The following is a 20,391-nucleotide window of genomic DNA, read 5'->3' as shown; positions in this document are numbered from 1 at the left end:
AAGATGTTAAGAAATTCATCTTCCCTTATTCACTTTGCCTTCTCACTGGTCTGGCCCTCTGTGTTGGGGGTAAATGCGTTTTTAGGTCTGTGGTCTGGGAGCTGGAACAGGGACAGACCCTGGGGTGGGGCCAGGATGAGCCATAGGCCCCTCTATGCCTGTGGAAGGGGTTGGAATGTCAGAGGCTCCCAGGTCATGGCACCGCCTACGGAGCCCTCACACCACTTTGCCTCCTTTTCAATTCTTAGTCTGCATCCCGCTGTAGTTCTACAGAGTCCCACCATCGGAAGCCTCTGCACACACAGGCATGGCCTCCCCCATTCACCCAGAACTACTTCTCTGAAGCTGAGACACACATAGGTGAGACAGACAAAGGCAGGTGACCCAGGAGCAGGGTCATTCACTCATTTCGGGCAGGGGAGCTCACGGTCCTCAGCAGCCTCCGTGAAGGCCTCCCCCCACCCCCCACTTTTACATCCACAGTGCTGGAAGGTCTGTCCCCACCCCCACTCCAGAGTGCAAGAAAGGGAGAGGCAGTGGGATGGGGACTCTGTGCTTTATGTAGGCTGAGCTAAGAGGGCCCATCTCCATCCCAGCCTTTGTGAGGGAGAGAAGGGGCTTCCCAGGGGCAGGCATTATCTACTCTCCCCCAGGATATCCAGGGTCAAGACTTCCCTGGCTTCTGAACTCAGGGCCCACACTCTCCCACCCGAGCTTCCACTCTTTTGTGACACATGAAGCTACTTGACTGTGGCAGTTCCTGGAGCCTGCATGGAGATATTCAGTCCTATGACATCTCTGCAAACCTTCTTCCTACAGCTGCATAAAGTTTGAGGTAGAGAGTAAGTAGTAGAAAGATGGGTTGAACCATATCTCTGAGTGGGATCTTCGTAGGTGTTCTCATCTTGTTTTTAGAATTTTTTGTTGTTTGTGTAAAGATGGAAACCTAAGTTTCAGTGAAGGAACTCAGGATGAAGGTGGGCTTACAACACCACTCTCAGAATCCCTGCATGTCCTGTCACTTCTAGAAAACAAGCCCACACCAAGCACGACACAAATAAAAGCCATTATCCTTTTATGGGGGGGGGGAGGAGACATTTATTTATTGTGGAATATTAAATGTTCTGTCTTCAGTCAGCCCTGAGGGGCGCTGACTGGGGAGACAGCCTTCTTGGGGAGCAAGAGTTGGGGCTGTCCTGGCCCCGTTGCTCATTGTTGCGTCAGACACTTTTCAGGGACTGTTGATCTCTGATATGCTTCTCTCTGTTGGGGTAACTCTGGCTCTTGAGAGTGGCTTGTTGACTGCTGGCTGCGTAGCCCAGCATTGTGCTGTGTTCCGGGTGGAAGAGGTGCCTGCGGTTGCAGGGAAACCCACAGACTGGGGCTTGGAACTCCTGTTTGTGCTGATTTGCCTTTGAGGCACGATGCTCACAGCAAAGTGTCATTTTTTTCTCCAGCATGTGTCCAACTGCTGCCGTGAGCCGCTCAGCTTCAGCATAGCTGCTGTACACATGTGATCTGTTTTTCACTATTTTCTGGCTCTTGGCAGTGACTGGAACTGGCTTGCTTTTCTTCTCTGAAAAGACCTGCTGAAAGAATTGTTTGATGCTTTCTCCGACGTCGCTTATTGAAGGAGGCTGTTTCTTTGACGGCAGCAGCCGGAGGCCTTCATCCTGACGGGTTTTTTCCGTTTTCCTGACTGGGGTGAGTTGGGGAGTCCTCAGGTCTTCAAGCCTTTCTTCACGTTTTTCTAAGTTGGGCTTCGTTGGGTTCTCACTGTTGTGAGTAGGGGTAAACATCCGGCTCTGGCTCTTGCGTGAGCCTTGACGTTTCGGGTTCTTGGGCTCCTCATACCCCAGGTTGCTCCTTCTGGCTGCCATAAGACTGTCTGGCGTCTGAACAGATGCTTTGGTCAGCACCTGCTTTCTCAGACCTGCCGGTGGTGACTCTCTTAGGAACGTGGCTTTCTCAACTTTTGAGTTAGGCTTAGATTCATAGGTGGCTGAGGAGGGACCGGCACGCTGTGTTAGGGATAAGGATGAAACTTTTTCCAGTTTAAAGAGCTTAATGGGCTTGAGGACCCTGAGGGCTAGGCTCCAGTTGTGTTTGGCCCACAACCTCACAATATGGCGTCCCAGCACCTGTCGAGTGCACGGATCGAGGAAGGAAAGCTCCAGGGATGTGTTCACACTGGCTCTTTCACTTTTTGGGGTTGTTAGATTGCTGGTCTTCATGTGGGTGTTGGACAGGGGAAAAGCCTGGTTGACAGCAAGCCAGGATCGACGCACATGGATGGGGATAAAGCCCTCACTGAGCTGGCCCAACTTCATGCCCACGTGGGCTTTCAGGATGTTTTCTATACGATTTCTCTCTGTGCGTCTTAATAAATCACTTTCCGAGTCTCTCTTCGAGGGCATCTTCAAGTCTCTTTCCGATTCCTCAGAGACTTGAGGTTCTGCCCCCAGAACCTTCCCTGGGAAGCTTTCCAGGCACCTGGCTAGATTTTGCGGGGTCTGCCCCCGAATTTGTCCCAGAGGTGTGCACGGATTACTCTCTAGCGGGAACGTCACCTTCTGTATGTCCTTGCTGCTTTCGCCCGAGGACTCGGAGAACTGCAAGGGTCTGAGTTTGCCCCTGCCCTGACTTGTCCCTGGCAGTTTCTCCGGAGGCTGCATCAGATCCGGAGACTCTTGGGTCGTTCCCAGGTTGCTTCGGAGTTCAGGACTGACTGGAAAGTTCTCAGGAATGATTGCTCTCAAGCTGCCCTGGGGAAGGTTAGGAGTGGGGGCGCTAAAGACATCCTGAGGTTTTTGGGCCCTAGAGGGTAAAGCCAACCCACCTTCTGGTTGTTTAGAAGACCATCCAGGGCGCTGCATTTCAGGGAAGGTGAGAGCTTGCGTCTTATTCTGCGACGCGGGGCAAGCTACTCCAGAATTATTAATCGGGGATGCAAGAGCAGGAGCTTGGACTGGGAAAGAGGATTGAAGACGGGCCTGAGCCTCCGCCTGAGCCATGTGTGAGAGCTGGCATGGGGGTGTGGGCGAAATAAAGGGTTGGGACCCAGGCCTCAGATGGGACGGGCGCTGGGCCTGGTAAAGCAGTGGAGACATTGTAGTCTCTGTTTGAAGTGGGCGGACATCGGGAACGCCATTGAACAAGAAAGAAGGAGACCGTAAAGTAGAAGATCTCTCAGACACCCAGGCATTAGCCTCCAAGGATTCGCTGTGCCGAGAGGGGAGGCCCCAGAAAAGCTGGCTATAATTCTTCTGAAAATGTTCCTTCAGGATTCCAGGATCCGAGAGCTTCTGAGGACTAGACGATTGTTTCAAGTCTTCCATGTCCCAGACGGGTTTTAGGGTTGTGGTGTCCTGCTCAGCATTCAATGATTTCACCAAATTCCCCAAAGGATTCAAGTGCTTTTCCGTGTTCGTTTGTTTTGGAAATGATCCATCTTTTTCTTTTTCCTCCCGAATGTTGATCCTGGCTCTTTCTGTGACTTGTATTCCCACGACATTCTGGCCATCAGAGCTGAGCAAAAAGGGGCTTCCAGCTTCCATCTGACTGTTTGTGGGGTCTCCCGAGGACGAGGTTTCTGGTGGGTGGCCGGAAAGATGATCTTGCTGGACCGATGGGTTGGAGATGCGCCAGGTTTTGGTAGTTTCCCGACACCAGAGTGCAGGCACAGAGACATGACTGCTTGAGCCGCCAAGGCCTGAGATGGCTGGGCCAGAAGTCGCCAGATCCTCACATGGAGATGAGCTTGGATGGATGGTGCCCAGTGGAAGCGCCACTGAGTCACAGTGAGATGGAGTCGTCAGAGTGGAATCCCGCAGGGGAGGAGTAATGAAGCCTTTCGGAGGAGGCGGAGAGCAGGCCCGAGGATCAGGGGTGTGTGGTGGGTTAGGGAAAAGCGCAGGTGGCTTTGGTGAGGGGTGTTCCAGGGGAAGGGAAGGCTCTGGTGGTTGGGAGGCACTCAGAGGGGAGACTGAGGTGGCCATTGGGCCTGGTGATGGGGTGGAGATGAGAGGCGAAGGATGCTGGGTTTGAGGATCTGGGGAAGCTAATGGGGAAAGCACGGGAGCGGCATCTTCCATTGGCTCCTGAGGGGAGTGGGAGGCTCCATCAGGCGCTCGTTTGCACTCCTCACCTGGGGGATCTGGACCAGAGAGCTGACCAAAGTCGCCTTTCTCAGGATGCGGCCCCAGGATGCTGCAGGAGACAGGAGGCACAAGCTGCAGCCAGGAGCAGGTAGGGCCATAGGGCAGAGTGGGCATGAGGGCCCCGGCCCTTGCACCGCCCCACACCCAGACCCCCCAATTCTCCTATGCCCCTCCACCGCCCCACACCCTGATTCCCCAGTTCTCCTCCTATGCCTCTCCACCGCCACACACCCTGACCCCTCAATTCTCCTATGCCCCTCCACCGCTCCACATGCTGACTGCCCAATTCTCCTATGCCCCTCCACCACCCCACAGCTGACTCCCCAATTCTCCTATGCCCCCCACCACCCCACATGCTGAGTGCCCAATTCTCCCATGCCCCCCCACCACCCCACATGCTGAGTGCCCAATTCTCCTCCTATGCCCCTCCACCACCCCACATGCTGACTGCCCAATTCTCCTATGCCCCCCCACCACCCCACAGCTGACTCCCCAATTCTCCTATGCCCCCCCCACCACCCCACATGCTGACTGCCCAATTCTCCTATGCCCCCCCACCACCCCGCATGCTGACCGCCCAATTCTCCTATGCCCTCCCCCCACCCCGCATGCTGACCGCCCAATTCTCCTATTCCCCCCACCACCCCGCATGCTGACCGCCCAATTCTCCTATGCCCCTCCACTGCCCCACACCCTGACTCCCCAGTTCTCCTCCTATGCGCCTCCACCGCGCTGCACCCACACTCCCCAGTTCTCCTCCTATGCCCCTCCACCGCGCTGCACCCAGACTCCCCAATTCTTCTCCTACCCCTTGCTCCAGGGTTTCACTCCCATCCTCTGTCCCCCTCGTCTCCCCATCCCAGGTCAGCTTCAGGCAGCCATAAGGCCCTGGGGTGGAATCCTACCCCGGTAAGAAGGATGCAGGGAAGGGGAAGTGCCTCACCGCTGCAGTTGTGAAAGCGAGTCCCGAATCCTCTCCAGGACTTTCAGGTGGTCTGTAGAAGTTGGAAATCAGGAGACCGGGTTAGGGCAGTGAGGGAGGGGCCTGGGATCTCACAGGAGGCTGAGTGGATGTTTCTTGAGGGAAGACCATGGGGAGTCAGACCCTGGAAACCACGTGTCTGTGTCCGAGGCCACATGGCCTGGACGGTGATAGCGAGGCACGGAGGGCAAGGCTTTGTTGTCCACAAAGGGCTTCCACACACAGACCACCCCCCCCCCATCTCCATAGTTCTCACAGCTGCCCAGTGGGGAGAAAGGACTGGGGTGGTCTCGGAGGAGTCAGCCTTAGCAGAGTTGAACAGCTGTCCACAGCCCCCTCACCCCCCTCCTGATTCAGACAGGCATTGGTCTCCTCCCCCTACACTGTGCCCTGCTGGAGAACAGCCAGTCCTTGGCCCACCATGGTTTCATGCCAGCACGGAATCTGAGAGGGACCCGGGGTTCTGATTTCCTTCCTAGGAGCCCCCACCTCAGGCTTCTTCAGTTGACTTCCTCAGACAGAGTCGCTTCTCTCCGGGGACAGACGAGATCAAATGAACTCTAGTGTGCCCGGCAGAGCCTTACCTTTCAGACTGCGGTTTTTCTTCCTGCCTTTGGGCCTCCCCCTCTGCTGACCCTGGGAGAGAAGGTGACCCTGGGAGACAAGAAAGGGCGAGGGGCTGAGACCAGCTCTCGCTCTCCGCCCCCAGTCCGGCTGCGGCGCTCACGAACAGCACAGCTCTCTCGTCTTGCTCAGGGAGTGGTGTGCTTCCTCCCACTCATGTTTAATTGGATGATAAACTGCTTTTCTTCTTAGAAAAACACAAAGAGGGGGCCAGACGCGGTGGCTCACGCCTGTAATCCGAGCGTTTGGGGAAGCCAAGAAAGGTGGATCACCTGAGATCAGAAGTTTGAGACCAGCCTCGCCAGCATAGTGAAACCCTGTCTCTGCTAAAAATAACAAAAATTAGCCGGGCGTGGTGGCGCGTGCCTGTAATCTCAGCTACTCCGGAGGCTGAGGCAGGAGAACTGCTTGAACCTGGGAAGCAGAGGCTGCAGTGAGCCGAGATCGCCACTGCACTCCAGCCAGGGTGGCAAGAGTGAGACTCCGTCTCAAAAAACAAACAATAAAACCCACCACAAAGAGGGATTTACTATATGAGGAAATATATATTATACATATATATAAAATATGTATTTCACATATAAACTATAATATGCATAATGTATAATATATAATGTAATGTAAGTACGGTAGAGGTGCTCCTCTACTCGACGAACACCCAGGCTCAGGCCCGCTGGCACACCTGAGCTGTCAGGTAGGATTCTGCTTCTCAGAAGATCAGAGGAGACTCCAGGCCCAGGTGGGAGGCCCTCGGAGGCTCAGCACAGCCCCCAGATCACCCCACACAGATGAGGCTGGGCCCCCAGCCACCTGCCCCAGGAAGGGGCTTATGAGCGCCCTCCCACAGAGACCTCCCCCATGTCCTGACTGGCCCTCACCACTGAGTCCAGGGGTTTGGTTTTGCCCTGATGCCTCCTGTGCTCCCCCACAGATGGACTTAGAGCTCGGGATGGAAATCCCAGTCCCGACCAACCCCTGGCTGCCCTTCCTCTCCCTGGAAAGACCATGTTCTGGTCTCCTGACACTTCCCATTGTGGAAGTCTCTCCACTGGATTTGGAAAAGTAGAGCTAATAATAGAAAGAAAGGAGAGAAATGTGCTGTGTGGGTCTGGCCTGAGGGCTCCTTACCATTATCTTCTCCCCTGGCGATGGTGAGGGTGGATCATGACGGAAGTAAGAGAGGCAGGGGGCTAATAGGAAATATAACTCCACGACAAATACCAGGGTGAGGAAGATATCTAACACCCATGGTGTATAGCTGGGGGTGTTTATCCAGAAATCACTAAGAAACTTTAGCATGCCATCTGAATAGGTATGCTGCCTTCAAGCAACTGAGGTCTGGGCAGTGCCTTGGAGACTAGGGACTGGGGCCCAGGCCTGCATCACAGAGCTGGGGCCTTTACATCACAAAGGGCCCCTGATTGGGGAGGGGCAGCGAGAGCGGGGAGGCTGAAGCACAGCCCCTCCCCACCCCACAAGCCCGGGATCCCTCCACCCTCCCACCTTCCAGATTTCTCCTTCCCACTAAGTTTTGTCAGTGACAGAACTCAGCCAATTTTCTGTTCTTTCTCCCTGGAACACGGATATTATCTGGTTCCTGAGGTTATCTATTTTATAATCCTTGAAAATCTGAAGTTGACTCTGAAACTTTGACTGTGTACCAGGGATTTTTTTATTCTCAGAATCTCATTCGTCCTCAACTCCAGCTTTCCCACACAATGTTTCTGTCTTATATCAATCCAGGGACAAAATGTAAATTTGTTTTACTCTTATTTAGTTTTGTAAATTTTGAATAGTAAGGTTTTTTGTTTTTTTTTAATTGTTTCCATTTCACTTTCAATCAAAGGGACCTACCCACATACAATTAAGATAATTTTTTAAAATTTTATTTGTGTGTTTATTTTCTTTATAGTTCTGGGGTACATGTGCAGGACAGACAGGCAGTTTTCTTACACGGGTAAATGTGTACCATGGTGGTTTGCTGCATCTGTCATCCCATCACCTAGGTATTAAACTCAGCATGCATTAGCCATTTTTCCCGATGCTCTCCCTACCACTGCCCTCCCCCAACAAGTGCCTCCCTGTGTCCGCATGGTCTCGTTGTTCAGCTCCCACTTATAAGTGAGAACATGTAATATTTGCTTTTCTGTCCCTGTGTTAGTTTGCTGAGGGTAGTGGCTTCCAGCTTCATCTACGTGTCTGAAAAAGACATGATCTGATTCATTTTCACGGCTGCATGGTGCTCCATGGTGTATATATACCCCGCATTTTCTTTATCCAGTATACCATTGATGAGCGTTTGGGTTGATTCCATGTCTTTGCTGTTGTGAACAGTGCTGCAGTGAACATACACGTGCATGTATTTTTGTAATAGAATGATTTATATTCCTTTGGATATACAACAATGATATAAACACCATTACATATGATATATAATATATATAATGTAATATATGTATTATAGCTGATTAGTATATTCTAGCTAATGCATATATAACATATATATTTGGTTTGGATTTGCATTCCTCTAATCGTCAGTGATGTTGAGCTTTTTAAAATACATTTGTATATATATTTAAAACAATGTATGTGTATATATATAGTATATATGCATATATATTGCATACTTTACATATATGTATATATACACTATATGTGCATATGTTATATACTTTATATGTACTATATATGTATACATATGGTGTGTATATATAGTATAAATAAGAGCCCAACCTCACTCTTTGCATGTGGATGTATACATCGTATACATACATAAACTAACTCAAACTGGATCAAAGGTCTAAACATAAGACTTAAAACTATAAAGGTCTCAGAAGAAAGCATAAAGGAAAAGTTTCGTGATTTGGGTTTTGTAATGATTTCTTGGATCAAAGACACTGAAAGCACAGCCAATAAGAGAATAGATGGATTTAATCCAAATAAAAGTGTTTTGTGCATCAAAGGACACTATCAGTAGAGTGAAAAGGCAACTCATGGATTGCATGAAAATATTTGCAGATCATACATACATATGTAAGATTAATATCGAGAATATGTTTTTAAAAATGCCACGTTGATACTTACACGGCCACTTGTTTTTACTTTTGTTGCATTTGGATGATGTGTCTTTGCCCAGCGCTTCATTTGTATCCATATCTGTTTCTATGTTACATTACCTATTTGTTTTCAATAGATATTGAAAACAAAGGTTTTTTTTCAAATCCAACTTATAGTCTCTGTTGATAGAATTTTACCTCTACTTATTGTAATAATGATTTATCTGATTGTATGCCTTCCATTTGGTGTTCACTATTTAGCTCGTTTTATTTTCTGCCTTTTCTTTATATATTTTGATTGGATGGATGAAATTTCTGCTCATTGTTTCCATTCTGCACCCCATTTTTTCTGTTTTTTCCTGCGATGATTAGGAACATTTTATCATAGGACATTATTAATTTTCTCTTTAGTGGCCTCTTGATCCCATTGTCACATTGTCCTTTTTTGTAATTATATATATTTTGCTGCAAGAATTATTACTGAGCAGTATTTTCCTATTGAAGATTTCTTGTGAGATTCATTTTACATTTATTTGGACTACTTTCGGTATTTCTCTCAAAGATAGAGATACTCTCTGCAAGTGGTTTTATTTCTGAAAATGCCTCTCTCCCCCTGACAGAAGAGTGGTCTTTTAGTTGCTATTTCTGACATCATTTCACTTTTGGTACTGCAAATGAAGAGTTTTCTTATTTCCTTCATTCTTTCTCCGAATAGTCTGGTTTTTCACACTTAAAGTGTTCTCTATGTATAAATGTATCCTATACATTCAATAATTTCCCCAGATTTGTTCATTGATTTAGTTCCTGTTTGCATGTGTGGAGGAGTTTATGGCCTAGTTTTGTCAGCGGTGGGAGATGTGTTTGTGTGCTAAGGCCCCAGTGCAGGTACAGGTGTGCCTAGGATTGGGACTCTTAGGATGTCTGATGGAGATACAGGCATGGAGGCCAGTCATGGGGACATGGGAATGATTGGTAGGGAGCCAGGACCATTAGAGTAGAGTAATTGAAAGCTCTCTGATTCAGGAACTGTAGGATGAATGATTCAGGGCTCATGGGCAGCAAGGCATGGGAATCAGGGAATCTGAGATGTCAGTAATGGCTTTGGGAGTAGAGTCACTGGGTAGCAATTGACACTTAGAGCAGATTAAAGAGTGAGAATGAGGAGTTAGGTACCAGGGTTGGTGATAACTTAAAAGGGCCTTTGAAATCAGATAGTATGATAATGTAATAGAACAATATGTCCTTTGGATATTTTATAAAATATTTAAGCAATCCACAATTCTTGGATATTTAAATGTTTCTAATTTTTTTTTTGGCAGCCACCGTGTTGGATAATCTAATCTTTCTTTTTTATTAGCCGTGTAACGATAGAACTTTGGCACTTAAATCTTTATACAATATGTGATGATGGGATGATATTTTAATGTTGTAGCTCTAGAAATAAATTTTTGAGCAAGGTACATGGGCACTAACTGATGTATGTGTCCATGGGTGACACTGGCACACTTCCTTCTCCCATCTGTACCTCTGCCCATCTGTTTTCTCAGATCTCTGCCCCTTTGTCCGAAGAGCCAAAAATGACCAAGTCCTTGGTAAGTTCTTATTCATCTATTTATTTGTTACTTTCTTTTACTTTTAGTGGATTTAGGAGACATCTAACAATCTCTATAGTAGGATGACAAGACCAGATAAATAAAAACTAAGATCAGAGAAAATGAGGAAGAGACTGTCAACCCCAGGTCGAGTTTAGAATATATGGTCCGACATGGTTATGAACTTTGAACTGTTAAATTGTCTCTGATCTTCCTGAAAGACATAGCAATAATGGAAATTGGATACATGGTGTATCTTATTAACAAGTGATTTATCATGGTCCTTGATGTTTGAGAAATTTTTTGAGAGATCTTCAGATGGTTAATGACAGAACAGTCTTCAACAGTAACCCTGTTGAAAGTGCACCAACAGGCCAGACTCGGTGGTGCACACCTGTAATCCCAGCACTTTGGGAGGCCAAGGTGGATGGATCGCCTGAGGTCAGGAGTTCGAGACCAACCTGGCCAACATGGTGAAACCCCTTCTCCACTAAAAATACAAAATTTAGCCAGGCATGGTGGCGGGTACCTGTAATCCTAGCTACTCAGAAGGCCGAGGCAGGATAACTGCTTGAACCTGGAAGTTGGAGGTTGCAGTGAGCCGAGATGGTGCCATTGCACTCCAGCCTGGGCGACAAGAGCAAAACTGTGTCTCAAGAAAGAGAGAGGGGGCGGGGGGGGGGGCGGGGGAGGGGGAGGGAGGGAGGGAGGGAGCACAAACAGCTTTTCTGTTTTTGTCTTAGAGAAAAGTGCTTCTGACACTTTACTTGCATTTGAATTCAGATTCTGATTTAGTAGATATAAGATGGAATATGAGAATTTTTATTTCTAGCTGCTGGAGATATATCAGTGGATCAGAAACATCAGAGAAAAATCCCTATCCTTGTGGAACTTACATTTGAGTGGAATCTACACATAATGCAAATAGAAAGAAGAACATATGCAAGTTACCCAGGCACTGCGTAGCGTAGTACCTGTCCTCTAGTTGTCAAATGAATGGCTATATTATTCATGTTGTTGTTGTTATACAGTAATTGAGCTTGGGGGTTTGAGCTGTCATCTTAGATGAGAGGAGAAAGCTAAGCCAATACGAGTGCTGTGCCAGTAAGAAAAGGAGACTACTACATAAAGGTTAGGAAGGGAAAAAGAGAAGAATGGCATTAGGCCATCACCTGTGGCCATGAGTTTTATTTGAAATGAGCTGGACCCGTTTTGCTTTCTTTATCTGACTGTCAGAGATACAGTTACCTCTAGGCAGATTTCCACATTCCAAGACATTAAGACTTTGTGAGCTGCAGCACTCTTTACTTGTAGCAAAAGAGAGAGCAATAGGGGTTATTTTCAGATGACTGTGACTTAAGAGGAAGAATCAAGTAATTCACTCTCTCCTCCAATAATAATTCACTTCAAGAGGAAAAACTCCTTTGGAAAAAGCACCCCATGAATGGAAGTCTCAGCATTTGCTGCGAACTTAGTTAAAGTAAACTCTCGACCTTTTTCATTAATTCTTTATCCCTCCTTTTTCAGAAATCCTCTCTATGTCTACCCACAGAGGCTGAACTTTGCTAACAAACTAGCATCAGCCCGGAACATGACAATAAAGATCCAGTTTATGTGTGGAGAAGATGCTGGCAACGCGATGCCGGTAAGGAGGGAAATGAACACTTGCCTCAAATCGGGGTGGGCTGCACACCCTGTCAGTTCACATGGATCACATCCAGGACTCATCAGGGTACGGAGTCTGTCTATTCCTGGCCAGCACTGCTCAGCATGTGCGAGGGCTTCTGTTCCCAGGATAACAATGGGGAAACAGGGTCAGTCTTACTTGAAAATCTCTTCACTTATTCTGTGGTGAGCTTGGAACATACAGATTGTTTTTTTGTTTGTTTGTGTTGTTTTGTTTTTTTTGAGATGGAGTTTCGCTCTTGTTACCCAGGCTGGAGTGCAATGGCGCGATCTCGGCTCAACACAACCTCCGCCTCCTGGGTTCAGGCAATTCTCCTGCCTCAGCCTCCCGAGTAGCTGGGATTACAGGCGTGTGCCACCATGCCCAGCTGATTTTGTATTTTTAGTAGAGATGGGGTTTCACCATTTTGGCCAGGCTGATCTTGAACTCCTGACCCCAGGTGATTCACCTGCCTCGGCCTCCCAAAGTGCTGGGATTACAGTCATGAGCCCCCGCACTCAGTTAATATACTTTTCTACAAAAGAAAAAGAAAGAAAACAAAAAACCTTTCTCCTAATGTCCCACCTGTCTTCCCAATAAAGGGAAGTGTGTCTTGAGGCAGTGGTGGGCTCCTCTTAGTTCTCTCTGCTCATGGCCCTGGCATGTTACTGCCGGACTGCCAGGTATGCTTGTGCAGATCCTGTGGCAGTCAAGATGCCCAGCCAAGGGTGACTGTGGGCTAAAGTCCAGTCTGTTGTTCTTCATTCACTGAGCCCGGGGTTCTGGTGTTGGGATTACTGTATCTAGAGGAGAGAGCGTTTTTTCTCGGCACAAAGGTGAGTGCGCTTGTTCATAATGCGTCTTAAACGCTGCTTCAGGCCCAAGGAGGTATCTTCTTCTAAATAGCACAGATGTGGATAAGGCAGTGGAGAGTCAAATCACCTAAGTGACTAGGTGATTATATGTTTGGAGAGAGAAGAACCTGGACTGGGGATTTCTCACTCAAGGCAAAAGTATGTAACTTTGCCCTGTTGGATAGACCTCTAGGCAGTGAGGCGGAGTAGAGAGAGTACTGGTTTTCTTATTTTTATTTTTTCACGAGGTCAAGGATCGAGACCATCCTGGTCAACATGGTGAAACCCCGTCTCTACTAAAAATACAAAAAAAATTAGCTGGGCATGATGGCACGTGCCTGTAATCCCAGCTACTCAGGAGGCTGAGGAAGGAGAATTGCCTGAACCCAGGAGACGGAGGTTGCGGTGAGCCGAGATCGCGCCATTGCACTCCAGCCTGGGTAACAAGAGGGAAACTCCGTCTCAAAAAAAAAAGATTGTTATCTATTCTTTCCTTCATATGGGCTCTCCATTTAAGATGAGGAAATACTTTAGAGTATCATTTCTGTTTACAGGATTGTACCTAGATGGTCTCTACAGAGTTGTCTGGGAACTTCTCTGTTGCTTATTTTTGTGCTGTCTGCAAAGGGAGGGGCTGCTGACCATGAAGTGCTTATCAGGGGTTTGTTGCATTCTACCAACGGGCTTGGTCATCTTTGCTCTACTTTTTCTTTTCTGTTTTAGGTTGCCAGAGCAGTTTTATCTGATGCACCACAGTTCTCTGAAGGAAAAGAAATAAAATTAGAGGAACTAATTGACTCTCTGGGTTCTAACCCCTTCTTAGCAAGGAATCCGATTCCCCGCACTCCAGAAAACTTGAGTAAGTTAATAATGCTCTCTGTAACTCTTTTGTCTTTCCTTTACATTACCACTGTTAGAACCATGGCCTGATAGATCTTTTTAGCTTAGTTGGCAATGACTTTTTTTTTTTCTTTTTCTTTTTCTTTTTCTTTTTTTGAGACAGGGTTTTGCTCTGTCGCCAGGCGCCGGGCTGGATTACAGTGGTGCGATCTCGGCTCTTTGCAACCTCCGCCTCCAGGGTTCAAGCAATTCTCCTGCCTCAGCCTCCCAAGTAGCTGGGATTACAGGTGCACGCCACCACGCCCAGCTAATTTTTGTGTTTTTAGTAGAGACGGGGTTTCACCATGTTGGCCAGGATGGTCTCGATCTCTTGACCTCATGATCCGTCCGCCTCGGCCTCCCAAAGTGCTGGGATTCCAGGCGTGAGCCACTGGGCCTGGCGGCAATGACTTTTTATTTATCCTGCTCTAAGGCACTTTTATCAACATACTAAGTGTGGGCATTCTCCCATAACAGTCTTTTAGCAGTATTTTGTGCTAACTTTAGTGTACTCATTATACAGAGATATAACATTTTGATAATACGCAATTCTGTTTTTGTTGTTTTACTTGGCTTTTATCTAGAAAGATCTTATTTGAGCATTAAAAAAATCTCGGCCGGGTGTGGTGGCTCACGCCTGTAATCCAAGCACTTTGGAGGCCAAGGCGGGCGGATCACCTGAGGTCGGGAGTTCAAGACCAGCCTGACCAACATGGTGAAACCCCGTCTTAAAAAAAAAAAAAAAAATCTCTTGCCTCCAGGTCTGACCTGTTATGCACATATTTATAGAGTACAGAGGCTCTGTTCTTCCAGTTATCAACAAGAAGCATCAGCCATAAACCCTCCTAAATGAGTCAAACTGCCCAATACCTTTTTCCCCATAACCTGTAATTTGTGTAGGCAAAGCTCTGATACTGGTGTCCTTAAGAGGCACATCATCTTGGTTGTGTAATTAAATAATTTCTGTTTTGCTGTTGATTTAATTTGGTTTGAACTCAGCCACAGCCTAGGTCAGAAACTACAGCCTCTGAACCAAATGGGGCTCCACTTTGTGTGTTTTTTTAAAGAAAATTGTATTGAACATAAGCGTATTCATTTGCTGCCATTGTTTATGGCTACTTTCATGCTGTCATGGCAGAGTTAAGTAGTTAGACAGAACGGATGGCCTGCAAAGCCTAACATATTACTATCTGGCCCTTACAGAAAACGTTTGCCAAACCGTGGCCTAGATGGACAAGAAAATTTCTTTTGAATACATGCAATTCATATGTGCTTTGTAAAAGTTGATGCATATTTCAGGAACATCTGTCTTTATATGTGTTTATTTGTGTGTGATCAGTTGGAGATGGGGTTCTTTGATGGTGGGATTTGTTATATCTTGGAGCCTTGTCATCCAACCAGTATATTTATAGAACACATACTGAGTCAGGAGCTTTATCTTCGGTGTTAGAAATAAAATGATTCATTGCATGCTCTGTGTTTGGGAATGTTAGTAAATTGTGTTTTCTCCCCTTTTAATTAGTAAATGAAATTAGGAGTTCATGGAGATAAGCTATTGAAATGGAAGAAAAACAGAACTACAGGACCCATTCAAATGGATACTGAGCATAGAGAAGTATTGCCAGAATCACCGTCTGTGTGGCATGATCAAAGAGAATTTAGCATGGCCGATTTTCTCTCTGAAACCACTGTATCAGATTTTGGCCAGTCTCATTCGACTGAAGAGAAAGATGTTTCAGATTGCAAGGTGGGTGTGCCTCAGAAACGTGTGGTGACCAGTCACATAGATGAACCGCTAACACAAAATCAGTCAGGTTTGTTAAAGAAGAAAGTAATTTGCAAGCAAGATTTGGAATGTATAGCCTGAACCAAGCTTTCAGGAACTAGCCAAATGGAGACACTCTCCCCTGCTGTCGGCAACAGGATAGATGTGATGCGTGGCAGTGAAGAGGAGTATACTAAAACGCTGGACCACTTGCAAGCTTCTTGTAACAAGCCTTCCACAAATAAAACTGCCTTGTGGAACTCTTTTCAGATATCAAGTGGAATTAGTTCTGAGAGTTTTAAAGATACTGATTTTGGCATATTACATGAAACTCTTCCGGAAGAAGGTGGTCACCTAAGTTTTAATAGTTCCAGTAGTTCAGAGGCCAATTCTAAACTGGAGCCAAATAGTCCTATGCGTGGTGGCATTCTTCTAGAACATGTTGTGGAAAGGAGACAGACTACTGCAGAATCAGACTTCAATATTCAGGCTCTTTGCAGTAGCTATGAGGCTCTAAAGAAATGGCTTTCCAAGAAAAGGGAAGAATCTTACCTCCGGAATCCCCTAACACCTGAAAGACACAAACCAGTATTGAGTCCTACTACCCAAAGTGTACAAACAGAGGATATGCTTAACTTTTTGGACACCCATGATTTATTTGCATACTGACCATACAGAGCCATCGTTACGCATGTCCATTGGTGAAAGAAAACAGTCTCTTTCACCACTAATTAAGTTTTCTCCAGTGGAACAAAGACTGAGGACCACAATATCATGTAGTCTTGGAGAACTACCTAATTTGACAGGTAAGGTTTAACCAGACCTATGCATATGCACTTGTTGAAGTGTTCTCTCAACTTTTGATAAAACCAATACATAATGAATGCTGCATGACCTTTATTGTTTTTTTTTCTTTTCTTTTTTATAGAGACGGGGTTTCACCATGTTGGCCAGGCAGATCTCAAACTCCTGACCTCAAGTGATCTACCCGCCTCGGCCTCCCAAAGTCCTGGGATTACAGGCGTGAGCCACCGCGCCAGGTTTTTTTTTTTTTTTTTTCTTTCCAGCGACGGACTTTTTGTCTTGTTTACCCAGGCTGGAGTGCAATGGCGGGATATTGGCTTACCGCAACCCGCGCCTCCTGGGTTCAAGCAATTCTCCTGTCTCAGCCTCCTGAGCAGCTGGGAGTATAGGGACGTGCCACTATGCCCAGCTACTTTTTTGGATTAGATTCTTAGTAGAGACGGGGTTTCCCCATGTTGACCAGGATGGTCTCAATCTTTTAACCTCGTGATCTACCCACCTCAGCCTATCAAAGTGCTGGGATTTCAGGCATGAGCCATGGCGCCAGGCTTTTTTTTTTTTTTTTTTTTTAAGAACAGAGTTTTTTTTCTTGTTCACCCAGGCTGGAGTGCAATGGTGCGATGTCGGCTCACCGCAAGCTCCGCTTCCTGGGTTCAGGCAATTGCCCTGCCTCAGCCTCCTGAGCAGCTGGGATTACAGGCACCCGCCACTATGCCCAGCTAATTTTTTGGATTTTTAGTAGGGACGGGGTTTCTACATGTTGACCAGGATGGTCTAGATTTCTTGACCTCGTGATCCACCCGCCTCTGCTCCCAAAGTGCTGGGATTGGGATTACAGGCGTGAGCCACTGCGCCCTGCTTTTTTTTTTTTTGAGACGGAGTTTCACTTTTGTTTACCCAGGGTGGAGTGCAATGGCGTGATCTCGGCTCAGGGCAACCCGCACCTCCTGGGTTCAGGCAATTTTCCGGCCTCAGCCACCTGAGCAGCTGGGATTACAAGCACGCGCCACTATGCCCTGCTAATTTTTTGGATGTTTAGTAGAGATGAGATTTTAGCATGTTGAGCAGGATGGTCTCGATCTCTTGACTTCGTGATCCACCCGCCTCGGCTTCCCAAAGTAGTAGGATTACAGACGTGAGCCACCGCGCCCGGGTTTTTGTTTGTTTGAGACGGAGTTTCACTCTTGTTTACCCAGGCTGGAGTGCAATGGCGTGATCTGGGCTCCCCGCAACCTCCCTCTCCTCGGTTCAGACGATTGTCCTGCCTCAGCCTCCTGAGCAGCTGGGAGTACAGGCATCTGCCACTATGCCCAGCTAATTTTTTTGTATTTTTAGTAGAGACGGGGTTTCACCATGTTGACCAGGATGGTCTCCATATCTGGAGGTCGTGATCCACCCTCCTCGACCTCCCAAAGTGTTCGGATTACAGGCATGAGCCATGGGGCCCGGCTTTTTTGTTTGTTTGTTTGTTTCCCCCTAGAGACCGAGTTTTGCTCTTCTTTACCCAGGCTGGAGTGCAATGGTGAGATCTCAGCTCACCGCAACCACCCCCTCCTGGGTTCAGACAATTCTTCTGCCTCAGCCTCCTGAGCAGCCGGGATTAAACGCATGCGCCACTATTCCCAGCTATTTTTTTTGTATTTTTAGTAGAGACAGGGTTTCAACATGTTGACCAGGATGGTCTCCACCTCTTGACCTCGTGATCCACCTGCCTCTTCCTCCCAAAGTGCTGGCATTACAGGCGTGAGGCACCACGCCCGGATTTTATTTTTTATTTTTTTTCTTTGAGAGACGGAGATTCGCTCTTGTTTACCCAGGGTGGAGTGCAATGGGACGATCTCGGCTCACCGGGACATCCGCCTCCTGGGTTCAGGCAATTGTCCTGCCTCAGCCTCCTGAGCAGCTGGGATTAAACGCACGCGCCACTATGCCTAGCGGCTTTTCTGTATTTTTAGTAGAGACGGGGTTTCACCATGTTGACCAGGATGGTCTCCGTCTCTTGACCTCGTGATCTACCTGCCTTTGCCTCCCAAAGTGCTGGGATTACAGGCGTGAGCCACCGCGCCCGGCTTTTGTTGTTGTTACGGAGTTTCGCTCTTGTTTACCCAGGCTGGAGTGCAATGGCATGATCTGGGCTCACTGTGACCTCCGCCTTCTGGGTTCGGGCAATTCTCCTGCCTCAGCCTCCAGAGCAGCTGGGATTACAGGCACGTGCCACTATGCCCAGCTAATTTTTTGGATCTTTTAGTAGACACGGGGTTTCACCATGTTGAGCAGGATGGTCTCGATCTCTGGACCTCGTGATCCACCCGTGTCGGCCTCCCAAAGTGCTGGGATTACAGGCGTGAGCCACCGTGCCCGGCTTTTTTTTGTTGATGTTGTTACGGAGTTTCCCTCTCGTTTATCCAGGCTGGAGTGCAATGGCGCCTGGGGGCCACCGTTGACGTGGAGCACTCCCATGTCCGATTCCTGGGGAACCTGGTGCTGACCCTGTGGGACTCTGGCGGTCAGGACTCCTTTATGGAAAATTACTTCACCAGCCAGCGAGACAACATCTTCCCTAACATAGAGGGTTTTATTTACGTGTTTTACATGGCGAGCCATGAACTGGAAAAGGATATGGATTATTACCAGTCATGTCTGGAGGCCATCCTCCAGAACTGTCCTGAAATTTTCTGCCTGGTGCACAAAATGGATCTGGTTCAGGAGAATCAGCATGACCTGATTTTTAAAGAGCGAGAGGAAGACCTGAGGCGTCTGTCTCGCCCGCTGGAGTGTGCTTGTTTTCGAACGTCCATCTGGGATAAGACGCTCTACAAAGCCTGGTCCAGCATCGTCTACCAGCTCATTCCCACTGTTCAGCAGCTGGAGATGAACCTCCGGAATTTTGCCCAAATCATCGAGGCCGATGAAGTTCTGCTGTTCGAAAGAGCTACGTTCTTGGTTATTTCCCACTACCAGTGCAAAGAGCAGCGCGACGTCCATCGGTTTGAGAAATCAGCAACATCATCCAGCAGTTCAAGCTGAGCTGCAGTAAATTGGCCGCTTCCTTTCAGAGCATGGAAGTTAGGAATTCCAACTTCGCGGCTTTCATCGATATCTTCACCTCAAACGCGTACGTGATGGTGGTCATGTCAGATCCGTCGATCCCTTCTGCGGCCACCCTGATCAACATTCGCAATGCCAGGAAACACTTGGAGAAGCTGGAGAGAGTGGATGGCCCCAAGCACAGTCTCCTCATGCGTTGAATAGTGCCAAATGCTCTTTCTGAAGATGCCGAGTTGCCTTTTTTGTTTGCATCCTTTATTTTTAATATTCATAATGTTGTGTGCTTAAAAGTGGGCTTTGAAGTGTGTGCTGCTTTCTCCTTTCATCTTTCTCCCCTGCTCTCCAGTCTTTAAACCTTGGACGCTACTTACTCAGCTACCCAGTAGCGCTTGAAGCTGGCTCTTCTGAGAAGATGGTATGGTGTAACACTTTAAGTCGGTGGTTCGTGCGTGTTCTGATTACCTGGTTATAATAGATATGCACATCAAAGCCTTTACCAGTATCTTCCTGTATTCCGTATCAGATTGCAAAGATGGAATGTTACTATTTTATCAGCAAGGTATTAAAATGCATTTATAAATTCTTCTTGGCTTCATTCATGAATAAACGTGTTAGCAATTTAAAACATGGTCTTATTTGAAATAACTTTAAAGTGCTTACTTAATATGTAAATCTAAAGATTCTGACTGCCCACAAGTACTGATGAAGTGGCATATTTGATTTTGTGAGTTTAGCCCCCAACACTGTAGTGATGTTTGGTAACAGCTGTAGAAGTACTTACGCTGTGTACTCAAGCTAGACTACCTGAGTCAGTATTCTACTCCCTTCATTTACTAGCTCTCTGAACATGGGCAGAATACTTAATTTCACTACACTTGTATCCTTATTTGTAAAATGTGGCTCAGCATACTACTTCATAGCCAGGCGTGGTGGCTCATGCCTGTAATTCCAGCACTTTGGG

General features: G+C 47.3%; 1 protein-coding gene and 1 pseudogene across 4 annotated transcripts in view; one reads left to right on the top strand and one right to left on the bottom strand.

Moving 5' to 3' along the window:
• LOC118155311 (HAUS augmin-like complex subunit 6) overlaps positions 1 to 20,055 on the top strand; it is a 30,874-nt pseudogene extending 10,819 nt beyond the window's left edge. The window contains exons 3-6 of the transcript XR_013534637.1: positions 11,942 to 12,059; positions 13,658 to 13,793; positions 15,336 to 16,384; positions 18,792 to 20,055. The product of XR_013534637.1 is annotated as an HAUS augmin-like complex subunit 6 (transcript). The remainder of the gene's footprint in view (positions 1 to 11,941; positions 12,060 to 13,657; positions 13,794 to 15,335; positions 16,385 to 18,791) is intronic.
• On the bottom strand, positions 1,081 to 7,099 carry LOC118155309 (spermatogenesis-associated protein 31A1-like). 3 transcript variants are annotated; one of them, XM_078370285.1, is made up of 5 exons: positions 6,895 to 7,099; positions 5,727 to 5,796; positions 5,104 to 5,155; positions 4,148 to 4,209; positions 1,081 to 3,850 (listed from the first exon to the last, which is right to left on the bottom strand). In XM_078370285.1, exons 1-5 carry the CDS (start codon positions 7,063 to 7,065, stop codon positions 1,221 to 1,223), a joined length of 2,985 nt encoding a protein of 994 aa, XP_078226411.1. In that variant the 5' UTR covers positions 7,066 to 7,099; the 3' UTR covers positions 1,081 to 1,220. The 3 variants fall into 3 exon arrangements, with proteins under 3 accessions (XP_078226411.1, XP_078226415.1, XP_078226410.1); XM_078370289.1 differs by having other exon boundaries at positions 1,081 to 3,790; XM_078370284.1 differs by having other exon boundaries at positions 1,081 to 4,209.
• Positions 20,056 to 20,391: the final 336 nt, after the last annotated feature.

This window comes from Callithrix jacchus, chromosome 1 (assembly GCF_049354715.1).
Source record: "Callithrix jacchus isolate 240 chromosome 1, calJac240_pri, whole genome shotgun sequence".
NCBI lineage: Eukaryota > Metazoa > Chordata > Mammalia > Primates > Cebidae > Callithrix > Callithrix jacchus.
This window is presented reverse-complemented; position numbering and strand designations above follow the sequence as displayed.